The 16,244-nt window shown below is 41.9% G+C and overlaps 1 protein-coding gene across 1 annotated transcript in view; it reads right to left on the bottom strand.

Moving 5' to 3' along the window:
• LRRC1 (leucine rich repeat containing 1) overlaps positions 1-16,244 on the bottom strand; it is a 127,518-nt gene that overhangs the window by 44,024 nt on the left and 67,250 nt on the right. The window contains exon 3 of the mRNA XM_036248945.1: positions 1,613-1,691. Within this exon, the coding sequence (XP_036104838.1) occupies positions 1,613-1,691 (79 nt within the window). The remainder of the gene's footprint in view (positions 1-1,612; positions 1,692-16,244) is intronic.

Below are 16,244 nucleotides of genomic sequence, written 5' to 3'. Positions count from 1 at the left end.
ACCTACCAGCACTTTACTTCAGCACAGCATGATGTCTGACACAGGCAACTGAGGGCAATGAAGGCACAAAGACAGACCAAGGTCAGACAAGGGGTGGGGGAGATTGCACAGCACATCAAGGAGCTCGGATTTTATCTTACAGGAACAGGAGCTACTGAAAGGCTTGAAGAAGAGGAACAACTGCATGGAAGATGGTTAACAAAGAGGACAAGACTTGGGGACAGCGGTAAGTTAGAAAGCTATTAGGTCAGACTTACTAGATCACTGTTTTTCACAAAAATAAATAAATAAATACTGCCCTGGCCAGTGTGACTCAGCAGTTAGAGCATCTGCCTGCAGACCAAAGGGTCTTGGGTTCGAGTCCCAGTCAAGGGCATGTACCTGGGTTGCAGGTTTGATCCCTAGTCCCAGTTGGGATCGGGCAGGAGGCAATCAATCGATGTGTCTCTCTCACATCGATGTTTCTCTCTCTCCCTCCCTTTCACTCTATCTAAAAATCAATGGAAAAATAGCCTCGGGTGAAGAAGATTAATAATAAATTAATTAATTAAATAAATAAATGTTATTAGTAACTTAATCACCAAAATTCAAAAGGGGGAAGGCCAGAAATATTTTTAAAAACACATTTAATTCTTGAAAATATGCAGATATGGAAAAAAAACAAAATTAAATAGAGCATTCCCCAGCATCCCATACACAAGACGTTCCAAGCAATCTTGAAATGAGTGAGACAAATCCCAAATTTTAATTTAATCGTGATCTTCCTATTTCCTTAAAAAATGAGGAGGGGGGAGAAAGGGAGGGAGGGGATGAAAGGAAAGTGTACCTTTCTCCTGGGCTGCTTACACAGTCTTGAGAAATCTTAGAAATGGACCCACCTGGCCCAGAGCAATCTCTGGAACAGACACTTGAAGGCTGTCTATGCACTGTTGTGTGGGCACACAGGTGCTTAAAAGCCAGTGGTCAGTGGGCTCAAGACTGAGCCAGGAGCCATAGTGAAGGGTTCACGATAACACCACTCAGCTATGCCCACGAAGGACACAGCAGTAGTAAAGAGTGAAAGGTGGCTTTATTTGGAGTAATAAACCCAAAGAAGTCCTCACAGCTATTGCTAAAGTATGAAAATAATGGTGTCAGTAAAGTTGTTTTCAAACAAACAAACAAACAAAAAACAAGTTAGATGAACGACAAGATACTAAATATGTTTCTTTCCAGGAGTGGAAAAAAATATCTAATAAGACTTCCCCTTGGATACCTATGGATTAAGCTCTATGGGAGTTCAGAGCCTATCTTATCCCACAAGATAAGATGGATCAATCGAGGATTTATAAACTACTCCATTTCTGCATATAGCTTCAGAAATGCACTCCTCACTCCTGTTCTGTGCACTCCAGTGTGCCTCCCGGAACCCCCTAGCATCCTTTCAATGTTCCATCATTAGCATAATGTGCCTTCCATTGTACAGTGCTATTTATAAATGAATGTCTTGGAAGGTCAACCATCCTTGATAAAGACAACATCCACCTAGGTAACCCCAAGATGGGTAACATGGTTGTGCTTTTCCCTTGGTTCTCACAAAAGATATCCTTAGTACTACAGACAGAGAGTTTACCTAGTCAGTGGGTTTCCGCTGAAGTCGGCTATCTGCAGTGCTTTACAGAATGAGATGCTTTCTGGAATTTCAGGAATATCTGTAGGAGTAAAAAAAAAAAAAAGAGAGAGAGAGAGAGAGACTGTCATTTACCACCACTGTTAAAAGTTTTCCTCATCCTCAGGATGGACCACAGCCATAAGTGACTATCTAAAAATTATGACCTCTATTAAATTTGACACAAATTTCTAAAGTATTTTTCTACATTTATTTTATATTTGCTTTCCTAATAGAAGGTAATGTGCTTTGTAATAGAAGCACATTAAGAAAAACATTAAAAACAACAACAACAAACACCAAGTGCCATCACTACCAAAAGTCACTGATGGCATTCTGTTACAATTCCCATTAGGCTTGTTCGCTTTACATTTTCATGTGACTGTGTCAGTACAAAGGATTTTAAAGTATGCATTTTTAAATTAACAGATTTTCTTCTGGTTATGAACCTAACAATTTGGAAAATAAAGTCCAAAGAAGAAAATAAAATCCAACATTGCCATTCCTCGGAGATATTTTATTCTGACATATTGTTTTAGTTGTCATTCATACACACACACACACACTCTGCATGTGTGTATAAATAAATTATATTTCAAAATACTAGGTTCATGCTGGTTTGTTATTTTCACTTTACATTATTTTACAAACTTTTTCCCTGTCATTATTTTTCCAAATAGTTTACCTTCTTAACAACAACAGAAGAACCCACTGCATATAATTTCATACTTCATTTAATCCATCCTCCATTGCTGGACATTTAGGTTGTTTCCAAGTTCCTGATGCTATACTATACCCTTTTCAGTTATAGTATATTTCTTTAGTATATATACTATATTTCTATACTATATTTCTTTATAGTATATTTCTTTAGTATATTCCTTTTCGGGTATGATTATTTCTTTAGGATACACTCCCAGAAGTGTAATTACTGTGTCAAAGGCATTAACACCCCTAGAGCACTTGATAAACATTGTTAAACTGCTTTAGAGGGGGGCAAGTTTCACATATTGATACTTCTATCAGCTTGTACTGTGCCCAACTCAACATCTCTCCCCTCCTTTCTTTTGCTTACATTTTAAAAACTGCCAGTGTTATTGGTAAACCAGTCTGGCAACATTTTGTTTTATATTCCTTTTATTACTAAAGAGTCTGAATATTTTTCCCCATGTTTACTGGTAACCAAATACTGTGATTTTGAAATGACCAAAATTGTAGGGGTTTTTTTATTCTACCTTCTCTTGGTACAAAACCTAAGGTTATATAGCTTTTAGGGCTTTAAAAGGTTAGTTCATAGCATTTAATTTCAGGAATACGTTTATTTTGGACACATTAACATTAAGAAAAGCTAAAATAGAAAAGGTTCTCCAGATTCCATGCTGTTTCTTCCACCAGTTCAACAAATACAAGCTAAGTCAAAACATACCTATTATTTCTAAATTGGGGGAGTCAGGGAGAAGGGAAAAATAAAGAGGAAAATGGACACCTTGGTCCAACATCTGCAAATAAATCAGAAGATACATAAAAGTTTGTAGGTCAAATTTAAAAGCCAAAAACGTTTAAATTTGTGTTAGCATTCTCTTCACACTGTTCTCTGCCTTGCATGGTCATATAAGGTAGTTAAGAACAGACAGTATGGTTATATATATATATATATATCTCTTATCCACAGCTGAGTCTGGAATGGATTTTTAAGACAAACATTTGTGGGCCCCACGGTACAAATACAAGATTCTTTTACACACATTCCCTTATTTAATCTCAACATAAATTATTTTAATTTATAAATAATTGTACAAAATGGACGCTAAGGCTCAGAAAGATGAAGTGACTTGCCCATCATTACTGGACTATTTCTCTGAGTGCTAGCCCTCCCACACTGAAGTCATGGCACTGTCAGCTTAAGAATGAATGGCCTCGCCTGGCCGGTGTGGCCCAGTGATTGAGCATCGACCCATGCAACAAGAGGTCACCGGTTTGATTCCCGATGGGGAATGCCCAGGTAGCAGGCCCAATCCCCAATGGGGGGAATGCAGGAGGAGGCCAATCGATGTTCTCTCTCATCAATGTTTCTCTCTCTCTCTCTCTCCTTCTCCCTTCTCTCTCTAAAATCAATTAAGGAAAAAAAAATTTGTTTAAATAAAAATAAAAAGAATGAATGGCCATACCTGAACCCATTACAGGATTAGCACTGCTCTCTATCCAGGGAAACGAGGCCACTACATACCATGCTGGCCTTGATCTAAAAGGTGCTGGTTGGTCTGCTCACTCCACAATGGTGACTCTTCCACCACTACCTACTGCAGGTCCTAATGAGCACTTTTTAAAGAGACAGAAAACAGGTTCAAGTGCTGCACCAGTCACCTCGCCAGTGCCATGGAAGGAGATCAAGCAGGACACCAAAATACAAAGTTTACAGCAGCTTGCTGCTCTATCCAAGAAAAAGGTCAAGGAATCAAAGACAGAAGAAAGATAATGTCAGTCAGGTAGAAGTCTTTAATATTTCTCAGAGCATCAGAAACTTCACTGAAATTTGGGAAGGCACGCCTATCAAGGGAATGTGAATACTGGCTGGAAGAAGCTCTGGAAGAGGCTGGTCTGGCATTTGAGGATCTGAGGGCAACAAAAGTAACTGCCAGAGAACACTCCGTCCAGACAGAGCTGACCAAGACGTTTGGTTGACAGGACAGGTAGGCATTTCTTCCTTAGGCTAACCTGTTTATATACTCAGAAGAAGGAGCCGATCAGCAAACAGAAAACTATTTCTTTCCACCATATGTATGTTCCTAACTTGACCAAAATGAATAAATTTGCTTATAAAAAAATAAAAGCTTTCGACAAGGAAGTATTGTAATAGTATGGTTTGAAACAATTCTGATTACTAGTTTGCTTTAGGTTACTAAAGACATCAGACTAGACAACTAAGGAAGGGGATTGTCTAGTCATCCTTAAATACCCAGCTAAAATGTCACATCCTCAAGGACACTTTCCTTGGGCCCTAAGATTAAGTTGGATTCCTCTGCTTTCAAGTTTCATGGGCTTCACCTTTGTAAGATCTATTATAGTTTTAATTAAGCAATTGTTTAGTGATGGTCAATCTCCCTTACTGAAATCTAAGCTCATTGGGAAGAAAAACAATATTATCCTTGTCCCTAACAATATTTGCCCAAAGCTGACACAGTATTAAGCGTAAGCAGAGTAAGACACTGAATGAATGAATGAATGAATGAATGAATGAGAAACTAGTGTTTCTAAGCCTCTGCAAGGACAGTCCCTCTCTCTCTTTTAAGTTATAAAGTGTCCTAATAGGGTAGGTATTACCTCTATTTTACTGGTAAGAAAACTGCTTAGTGTCTGAGAATTTTTACAAGAGAAAATATAATGCTTGTAGGTTATTGTCAGCTGAAATCCCCTTTAACTGATTTCCAAATGTTTTGCTTAGGACAAATTGAGAGCCCAATCAGAGTGGCTCAGTTGGTTGAGTGTCATCCTGTGCACCGAAAGTTACTGGTTTGATCCCCAGTCAGGGCACATACATGGGTTGCAGGTTCAGTCTTTGGTTGGGAAACATACTGAAGGCAATTAATCAATGTTTCTCTCTCATATCAATGTTTCTTTCTCTCTCCCTCTCCCTTAAATCAATATAAAATATATTTTTAAAAACTGAATATTAAAACTAAACATGAAAAAATTATACATATAGATCTATAATTTACATATAATTTTATATATGTATAATTTATATATAAAGATCTAAAACTATAATAGATCTTACAAGGGTGAAGTGCATGGAACTTGAAATCAGAGGAATCCAACTTAATCTTGGGGCCCAAGGAAGGTGTCCTTGAGGATGTGACATTTTAGCTGGGTATTTAAGGATGAATAGATATTCCCCTTCCTCAGCTGTCTATTCTGATGTCTAGTAACCTAAAGCAAACGAGTAATCAGAATTCTTTCAAACCATACTATTCACCTTTTCAATGAAGCCTAGGCTGACCACCTACCTGATTAAAAAAATTATAAATTAAATCCTGTCCGCTGAAACCTCTCTTACCAATCCCACGCAATTTCCAAATCCCTTTCACATTCTCTGATTATTTTTCCTAGAGGTCTTTTTCTATCCACTCCTATTATTATCAACCTAGGTTAGGCCCCAATCATCTAGATGACTACAATACCCTCTTAAAGGGTATCTTCCTGTTTCTGATCTGTTCTCCATCAAATCCAAACAGCCATAAGAGCAAACAGCACCAGTTTTCTACTGGATCTGTGCTCTTAGGCCAACAATTTAACCTATCTAAGCTTTAATTTTCATATCTGACAAATGGACCATCGCTAGACATTTTTAAACAACACCAGCATACCATACTTTAAGTGCTGCAGAAGTTCAGAGAAGGGTTACTAGACAAAGGACACATTTGGACCAAACAAATAAGAGCAGAGGAGAAGTACAGAGGCATGAATGTAACACTGGACACAGGTGAGAAGAGGGTTTACCTGAATTTTAGGGTATCAATACGGTAGTGACTAGATAGAAGGCTGGAAACACAGCAGATCACTGCACTGTTCACAATTAATTTGTTAGACAAGGAGTTTCCTCTTCTATAAAATGGAGATAATCATACCTCCAGCTTAGGGCTGTCATAAGATAAAGGACAGGAGCACAAATAAAAGCACATGGCACACTCTATTTGACCTCTTTTGTTAACACTGGGTAGGCCCCATTCAAGGCCAAATAATTTGAAGAAGTATTATCAATAGAGATGAGAAGATTTCGAAGGTTTTTGCTCTTATGTTAACTATAATAATACAATAAATATATATAATTTTTTATCCAGCTTAGTTCAAACTGTTACCAAAAAGGGAACCAGGCCTGAAGCTTGTCTGCCTCAGGCCGGCCTATAGTGTATGGGTTCTTGACTTCATGCAGGCAAGATTCCACAAGATGGAATCCAGATGATTTTTTTTGTTTTTTTGGTATGTGCCCCTAGCAGGACCCGAACCTGGGACTCTCTGGTCCGCAGTCCACCGCTCCAACCGCTGAGCCAAACCAGCGAGGGCAGATTTTTTAAAAAATATTTTTTCTTTATTGATTTTAGAGAGGAAAGGAGAGGAAGAGAGAGACAGAAACATGAATGAGAGAGAACATCGACTGGCTTCCTCCAGCATGTCCCCCACTGGGAATTTGGCCCACAACCTGGCCATGTGCCCTGACCTGGAATTGAACCAATAACCTCTTGGTGCATAGGTTGACACTCAACCACTACGCCACACCAGCTGGGCAAGATGATTTTGAGAGTACATTTATTAAAGCTGGGGACAGTGAAACAAGAAAGGACCTAGGACAAAAGAAGCAAGAGGAGAGAACCTAGACGGGGCTGCTTTGGCTCCTAGACACATTATGGGAAAGAAGTGAACCAAGGAAGGGCTGCTGTCAGCTCACTGGAGAGTCAGAGAAAAGGGGCCTTGGGGACAGGTTCAGGGGTCAGCCCAGGATGAGTTGCCACTGCCCACTCATCCCCTGGTATAAGTATCCAGGGTCCCTTGGAGTTTAGGAGACACATGCCCATGGAGGAACAAGAGGGAGAAGGGGAAGGTGCAGGCATGTTCCCAGGAGGGAGAATGTGCACTCTGGGACCTTCATTGAGGGTTTTTAAAGGCTGGCGTTTAGGGGAGGTTTCAGGAGAGAATCTCAATAGAACATTCATCAGCTTTTTCAGGTGTGCTCTTTCAGGATCGTGGTCTCTACTGATTGGTCAGTGCCAAGCAGGATGGGGATCCTTCGTCACTACAGCTGGTCCTGGCATCATTCACTTGATTTTGCTGCTTTTCTGAGTCTGGAGCTGAAATACAACTGAGGCCTAGACGCTATTCTTGGGAGGAAAAGTCATGCTGGTCTAAAACCACACGACCAGCACTATGATAGGTCAGGGGGTTTAAACCACATGGCCAGTGATGTGCCTGGGGAGTAAAGGCAACCCGGGGGGCGAGGTCCAGCACCAGTTTTGCCCATTGCTAAGCACCTAGGGCTTTCCGCCCTGGTGACCTTCTGTATCTGGCTATAAATTGCTCGAGCAATTTGTTCAACTATCTGTCTCAGTTTCCCCATTCCACTTGCCAAGAAATTTTCCCAGCTTCTTACTATCCTGCCTTAGACCTTCTACAGAAGGCAAAACAAAAAATATTTAATCAAATTTTTCATTAATTTAAACTGGCTTTGTCTCACGTATGTGCAAAAATAAAGGCACAAATTTTATATTTACAAAATGTCTGAGAATGACTGTAAAACTGTTTTCCCTGTAACTTTCTTAAGATAGCCTTTAATTCAGACCCTCTCTAAGCTATCATTATTTCTGAATCAAAATTGCTTTCAATTAGTGATATGTAGTTATACTTTAAAAATAAAAAGTACCAAATCTGTAGTATACCAATATAACCATTACTACAGCTGGTATACAGAAAATAGGTAATCAGCCCTAAACTCTGTCAATTCAAAAATCTTTTCACCACCACCAGACAACAATCCTGGCTCCATTAACCCAGGGGTTTCTTAGAGAGAATATAGCTTTCACCACAGATAACTATCATTGAAAAAGTGATTTAAAAGAACATGCCGTGCCCTTCCTGGCACTCATATTCTTTTTCAGCATCCATTTTTAACACATCAAGAAGAGATCCCACCTTCACCTACCTCCACCCCCACACCAGTAACACACAGGCTTAGTCTAGATTCTTTTATAAGGTATCAGGGCTGTCTTCCCACAAAGCCAGAATCCTCAAGGTGGCCCAAGCCTGTTCCTGAAAAGCTACTGCCATTTTAGGGCCCCTCTCCTGATGCTGATGAAGGGAGACTGCACTAGACTAAGTGACCTCTCAGGTCCTTCCAAGCCTGTGTGAGTTTAGTAACTTCTGCGGTATTTCATTTCTGGAGGGGCGCGCACAGACGGCCTGTTTCGTCTATGATCAAAGCTTCATGCATAGCGCAGTAAGTTCTTTCCCAATAAATTACTCACTGGCTTTTACTCTTGTTCTATATAAACAGTATCTCTTCTCCTGGGTTCAAGACCTATGTGATGTTAACAAGTTATAATACTAGGTTCTCTCCATTTGTCACAGCAGGCAGCTAGTTAGGTATTAACAAAACAGAAGGGAGCAAAACTGGCTAAGCCTGATTGAGTCTGGAAGCTACAGCTTTACAGACACCCCAGGGGACAGTCACATCCGCCACCAAAGGGATGCTGATCCCTGAGCAGGCAGGAAAGACCAGCTTTCCAATCTCAGGGGGAACAACCAGCCCGTTAGCCTGGATAGCCCAGGGGACGGAAAATAAGGGGGGCGGGAAAAAATCCCTTCGCTTGGCGCAGGCACAGAAGGCAAGAAGGTGTGCAGGGTCAGGCCTTAAGCCAAGAACATGCGCAATAGAAGCCAGCTGAGGAAGCAAAACTATGAGGCATGCGCAGTAGGAACCAAAATGGCGACCACGAAGGGGAGAAGACAAAACCTGGGAAAATCTGTGGGAAAGACTGGTTAGGAAAAGCGCACAAAACCCTGGAAGATTCAGGAAAGGTTGGACAGGAGAGGCACCAGCATAGCCCTGAGAAGATCCAGGAAAGGACTGGACAGTGAAAGAGGCCTGCTCTCGCCCAAGCCAAAGGAAATACAACCAAAGCTTAACAAAGGCCCGAGGTGCTCCCACGAACTCCCTTGATTAGGGCTGGACGGCTACAGCCTGGAGCCTCAGGTGCTGGGCCAAAGCCACGGCAGCTCTGGGCCCTGGCCTCCTCCTGGGCTTGGTGGGGCCAAAGCAGGCCTGCAGCCCCAGAGGCTGGACGTCCACGGCGAGACCGGGCCGAGCCACCTGGCTGCGGTGGGACATCCGGGCATGGTGCACCTGAGGGCAGTCCTGTGTTCTCCCTCCAACAGATCGGGCCTCCATACCGCAAATCCTCCTATGCGTGTATCGCTGAAATGCATTTCCTGCGATGCCATAGAAGAATCCTATTTCCTCTGGCAACACAGAGAGTACCGTGAAATGCTAAGAAAACAAGTCTTACATTTCTTTTCTATTTTTCAGTTACAGTTTACATTCAATATTATTCTCTATTAGTTTCAGGTGTACAGCACAGTGATTAGACAATCTTATATCTGGACAACCACTTTATAAAGTATATATGACTGTCTAAGTTTTACATATTTTTGTGGCTATTCTGTAAAATTATCTAATTCCTTTTGATAGCATTGGAAATTGAAAATTAAAGGTGACTAGGAATGCTTAAAGAAATCAAATTATTTCCTCCATCTATTAATCTTTTTGTAAAGCTGCAAATATTTTAAACCTCAAGACATATAATATGGACAGTTTAGTAAGTTGAAATTTTATTATTAAAAACAAGGCAAGAGCTATGTAAGTAATCATCTACTCTTACTGCTTCAGCACTACTAACCCCACAGCAAGGTGACTGTGCTAGCTTAATTAGCCAAAGTGCTAACAAGGTCAGGGTTCTGGATGCAGTCCAAGCATAGACCAGTTTCTTTCCCCTGGTTCCAACCTCACTGCACTCAGAGGAGATTTTACCTAAAAACTTGTGCTCGAAAAACAGCCAACAGCTGATGCTTATTGAACACGTAAAGTCTCAGGCATGCTTGTAAGCACTTTGTACAAATTAACTCATTTAAATCTTCACAACAACTCTAAGAAAGTTACCATTATCATTTCCATTCTCTGAATGAGGAACAGAGGCACTGAATGGTAAGGGTCTAGCCGAGTTTACACAGCTACTAAGTGGGAGGGCCAGGGTTTGGACCTAGGCCTTCTCACCCCAGAGCCTGCACTCATCATCATAAACTTATGTTGTCTCTAAAAAGAATGAGTGAGGTCAAAAGAAACCACAAAACTCAACACAAGTGCCCTACTGCTACAGGCCACTGACGTGTGCACTTGTGAAAGCCAAGGTTAACACTGTCTCAATCAGCAGCTCAGTGGTGGGGAGCCAAGGGAGTAGTGCACCATCCCAGCTGACCTCTGACAACAGACTTAATCGTGTCCTTTACCTAAGTCTTCTCTTTAAGCAAAGCCAAACTAACAATTCAGTTTCAAGATAACAATACAAATATCAAAGTAATAAGAGAAACTTTAAAATTTTGTTCTGTGGTGTGGCTAATCTTTATCAACTTTTGACTGACTTCGTGTTGAAATTAAGTGTACTACTTAAATACATAATATTAAAATATTTCTTAATGTAGCTCCTACAAGAGAAAAGAAATAAGTTAATTAGCACTAGCAACAAAAAGGCAATATGGTGTCCTAAAATTTTCATTAAATCTTCCCTGAATCCCTTCATATCAAGATTAGGCCTTCCATAGTGCCCAACGTTTGGGTTCTTTGAAGCATTTTGCTCAAAAGCATATAAAACGTACTCAATACCATGCTGCCCCACCAGATACATCCTCCACTCGCTCAGGGATCAGATCTATGCTGTCCCCCGGTGTCTCCTCAGTACTTAGCACAGTACAGGCCCTTAGCAGAAGTTCACCACGTATGCACCGCTCCAGGCCTGGAATCAGAACACAAACTGCAGAGCCAGCATCCTCACCCAACTTAGGTAGACTTCAACTGCTCTGAGCCTCTATTTCCTCAAAAGAGGGAATGTTTGGGTTCTTTGCTTCATCCACTAACCATGGCTATGACAGACAGAAGGAGATAATGTGCATGGTAACTTGGTAAAGCGCATAAATGAACAGGAGTAAAAGAGGGAGAGGAAGGCAAACCGATTGATTTTGTTGAGTGTGGGTCACTTTTTATGTCAACATGTGAAGCCTGGGGCATGTGCTTTCCTGCCTCCTCTCACCTCCTACATGCACTCAGACCAGAGGGAAGAAAATATTATCAAGGACTCTGTTAATGAAGAAAGAAATGGGTCTTTAAATAAGTCTTTTGTTACTGGTACTCAGTCTCAGACAAAGGAATGTATGATTGCATGAACAGTCAAGAATATGAGGGCAGTACCTCAATACCACATCACTGATGTTAAACCAAATTAAAGACACACAGAAAATAATATAGCTTAAACAAATGGTACCAACACACACACACAAAAACACTCCACAAACTGCCCAGCAAAGAGATCCAGGGTCAAAGACAACTCTAACAGGAAGGAACCCAGCAATTCAAGTGTGTACATGGATATCATACACTAACCTTTCCGAAACTCTGCAGTGGCATTCAAAAACCCACCCTAAGACCTGTTCAAGATGAATGATTTTCCAATTAGAGTTTGATTACATTTGTATTTCTTGTCCATAAAGAGAAAATGTTTAAGACGTAACCTACAAATACACCCATTTGGGTTTCCTTTCTCCTGGAAACTATCAACATTTATATTAAGAACCTTCCATATTTAACAATGTCAAAATGCGGTGGATGATGCGAGAGCAAAATACAAGATTATAAAGAACTAGATGTTCTTCCCCCAACACTGCCCCCCACCATTAGAGAAGCATTAACTCAGTGGATTATATAGTTGCTCACACACCCAGTTCTCCAATGCAACAGCGACTGCTGGTAAGAGAATTGGGCCTCACCCTGCCCAATGCTGAGCTGGCACCTATGCCCCAGCGGCTGCCATGGTATCAAGTGTATGCACGTGCACACACACACCTCCTTTCAAATATGTGAACACTTCATACTTTTTAGCACAGTACTTCTACTTTAGAGGAAGATTTGGCATTGCTACCTAACTGCCTGTTGCTCTCGGAGAAGCCTCTTTTGAAATTAAGTCACCTAAATTAAGTTGTGACAGTGACCTTAGATACAAGTGGAAAGCCTCAGGCTCTGAGAGAATAGCAAGGGGCAGATTCAAGATCAGGAAAGGTGGCAGGAATGGCTCTGAAAAGAGGAAATCCTCCCCCCCACACACACACACACACACACAGCCCTGCTGTACCACTCGACCATGTGGCTCCAAGTCAGGAGAGCTGGCAGTTTTGAGGCCCTGTTATGTACCAGGTATTGCAACAGGCCATTTTGCATGCATCATCTCTAATCCTTAACACAAACACTGAGGTAGACAGCAGTAGTCCCCTTAACAGATGCAGAAGCAGACTCAGAAACATTAACTGAAATCTCCAAGGTCACCCTGCTGACATGTGGAAGAGCAGAGCTTTGAAATTCCAGTCCATCTGCTTCATGGCAGAGGAAGACTGGGAAGTAACTGCTGAGGACCTGAAGAGTCAGATTCAATCAGCTCCAGTGTGCTGGAAGGATGAGAAATGCCAGAGGGAATGCATATGGAGACAGAGGAGGTAGAAACACAAGCTGAGATACCACGTGGAAGTCATTTTATAGAAATGGGGTGGAGGCACAGTCTGAGGGGACAGGAGGCAAGTGAATCTCCTGTTATGAGGACAGGGACACCCAACAGGCAGAGGGCAAGAGAACTGAGGGAGCAGAGACAAGACAAGGGAACAAAGATTGTCACTGAGAGGGTTGGTCAATGTGATAACCAACAGGTAAGGAAGACATAGGCTTCATTCACTATTAGCAATCTGCTGCCATCTTCGAGAGGACACCAACAGAGCGGTGGGAGGGGAGGCCAACCACAAAGGCTGGGAAGCCAGTGGATGAAGGGGAGGGAGAAAAGACAGTAGCTGTCAGATTCTCAGCTGAGACATAGTGTTCATGGTTGGCAAGGCAAGGAGAATGGAAACAAAGTGATACAGTTTTCCGATCACAAAGCCCAATTAATTAATTAATTTTTTTTAATAATATGTTTTTACTGATTTCAGAGAGAGGAAGGGAGAGGGAGAGAGAGATAGAAGTACTAATGAAGAAGAAACATTGGTCAGCTGCCTCCCACCTGCCCCCTATTGGGGATTAAGCCTGCAACCTGGGCATGTGCCCTGACCAGGAATGGAACTGGCAAACTCCTGGCGCATGGGACAACAATGGACCTAATTTATTTATTTAAAAAAACTGTTGTTTAATCAGAGTATATCCTGACTGGGGGGGTGGAAATCTCTGTCTTTTACTAAATGATAGTGATAGTCTTTCTTATCAAAATAAAGAGTTAGCGATCCTGTGTCACAATCCCATTTTTTAAAAAAATTATACTGCTCTATTAAATCTAACAGCCTGAGAACCAAGGGTAGAGTATGTCTGGCAATTAGGGGGAGAGAAACAGGGTTTATAGCTTGAGGAGAATAAGGTCATTGTGTTTGGGTTTGATTTGCTTGGAGTATCTGCGAAGCGAGCAGAGAGGCCGCTAGGAGTGGGGTGAGGAAAGTTGTGGCGGCCCTCTCCTAGGATGAGCTCACTGCTCGGAGCGGGACCCGGAGCGAGAGCAGGCCCACGGGGTGAGGGCTGAGACCCAGCAATCCACAGCACAGGCCAATGGCAAAATCCCATGGTTTTAGGAAGGAAACGAGTTACTATAGTATGAAACACTCCCAGCAAAAAAATAAAGAACACTGCATCTATTAGGCAGTGCTGCGGGGAGGTTGGGAAGGTCACATTGGCATGGAATGTAGATCCCATTATGTATAAAAACCATGAATAGAGACCTGGCTACAAAGAAGTAAACAACTAGCTGTGAACAGAACACGCATGCAGAAAGAGATGCTGCCAGGCTGTAGTAAAACGCTGAATGTTGAGACTTTGGGCATACTCAGTACAACATATTGCTTCATTTAGAATTATTTACTACTCGGATAAAACAAGGTCCTTGTGTGCCAAACAGGCTGACTGATTAAGACAGTTTGAATGCTGTGCTGCTGGCTGCCTGACTCAACCCTGCTTAAAAATATCTGGGATTGTCAAACCAGACGAAATATGAGTGCATGACCCGTGTCCACAGCTGCTCCTGGGTGTGCGGAGGGGAAAAGCTATTATGGAGATGTTTTCCAAAAGCATCGTCCCATTTATCATACTATTCCAACCACCACACACGCACCCAGGAGGCAGCCAACCTTGTACGCAGAAGTGTAGCTCCTGCCCAAGCAGCCTCCCCAGTGTTTGTGAAGGGAAGGTGGGTGCAGACACAGGCCGGGCACAAGGGCTGACATGGGTCTCTCCGCACGGCGCAAGATGGAAGCCGGGACAGAGGGGCCCTTTGTCGGTTTAATTTTAGAGTCTTGGCACTCGTGCTTGAAAAAAGCTTTCCCGGTTCAGAAGGTTTTCACCTTATCCAGCCACCATTACCAAAATAACCCTTACGCCTCAGCTTCTCCTCCCCAGCAGAGTTGGCTAAATATACACAAACATGTCTTGAGGTACAAGATCCTGATTCCAAAAAAATTAACCAAAAATTTTTTTAAAAAGTACAGAATATTGAATGTCAGGTTTCGTATCGAATAATATGGAGAAGAAAAAAAAAAAAAAAAAAAAACCTGACAGTTGGCATTCTTTCTACTTACCCTTCTCCCCAATCAAAATATATATGATTCTGAATAATGTCTACCTAAAACTCAAGATAAGAGCAACTAAATACCAAAAACTAAAAAACAATTATTTGTATTCATCAGCTCCACTTCTATCTCTCAAAATTACAGCTCACTTTAATTATTCTCATATAATATGGACAAAATTACAATTAGTGGTATTTATGTATCAAAATCCTCTAGGAAAATGACGTCTTCCCATGGATGAATGCTTTGATCCCAAAATCAAGTCTTCAACTCTCCCTCCTCCAAGTCTCCTCCACCTTCTCTGAACCACACGAATCTAACCCCTGAACTGCAAATCAGCCCGTGGTCAGGCCCACTCCTCTGAGCGAATTCTATGGGACTGACTCCATGCTGACACGTTACCTTTTTAAGTATATCTTATGTTTCCAAATAGAACCTGTGATTCTTGTTAGCTGGGACAGACATCGTACTAAACGTGTGTTGGTCTCACACTCCCACACCGTGCACAGTGTTTTTTCGACTAATAGACTCAACCACAGGATAGAATGAGTCACTCAGATTCCTAAAAACACTCTCTGGGCAAAGCACAGAATAGATGAGAGGGTGCAGGGCCGGAAGTGAACAATACAGTCTCCAGAAGTGCAGCGGGAAGCCATCTGGCCCAGATAAACTGGCCAGAAAACACTGCTTCTCAACAGTTCTCACCAGCTTTTTCCAAAGCACATCCCTAGCCCAGGTCTAATAAAACCACTGAGTATCCCAGAGGCTGGGATTCTCAAATGTCAGAGTCCAGAGGAATCACCTAGAGCACTTACTTGCTGAGAGGGCTGGCCCCACTCCTAGCAACTGATTCACCGGGTCTAGAGTCCAGAGAAGGCGTCTGCATTTGAACGCAGCAATCTTGGGAGATTCAAAGAAAGAGGGTCTGAAGGCTGCCCTGGAAAAAACTGAACTTTTAAGTTTTACTTAACTGGTTCTCAGACCTGACTGCACATCAGAACCATCTGGGTCCATCAGCACCTGAGATACCAATACATCAGCTTGGGGTGGAACTTGGACAGTATCTCTTAAAAAGAAAAGAAAAAACTACTGCAGGTGATTCTGACATGCAGCCAGGTTAAGAACCAATGTTGAGGGGGCTCCGGTCATTTTTGTGTATCTGACTCCCATCCACATTTTACGATGAAACTGTTTC

Source organism: Molossus molossus, unplaced genomic scaffold, assembly GCF_014108415.1.
Source record: "Molossus molossus isolate mMolMol1 unplaced genomic scaffold, mMolMol1.p scaffold_m16_p_8, whole genome shotgun sequence".
In the NCBI taxonomy this organism is placed as follows: domain Eukaryota; kingdom Metazoa; phylum Chordata; class Mammalia; order Chiroptera; family Molossidae; genus Molossus; species Molossus molossus.
Note: the sequence above shows the minus strand (reverse complement) of the source record. Positions and strands in the feature narration are given on the sequence as shown.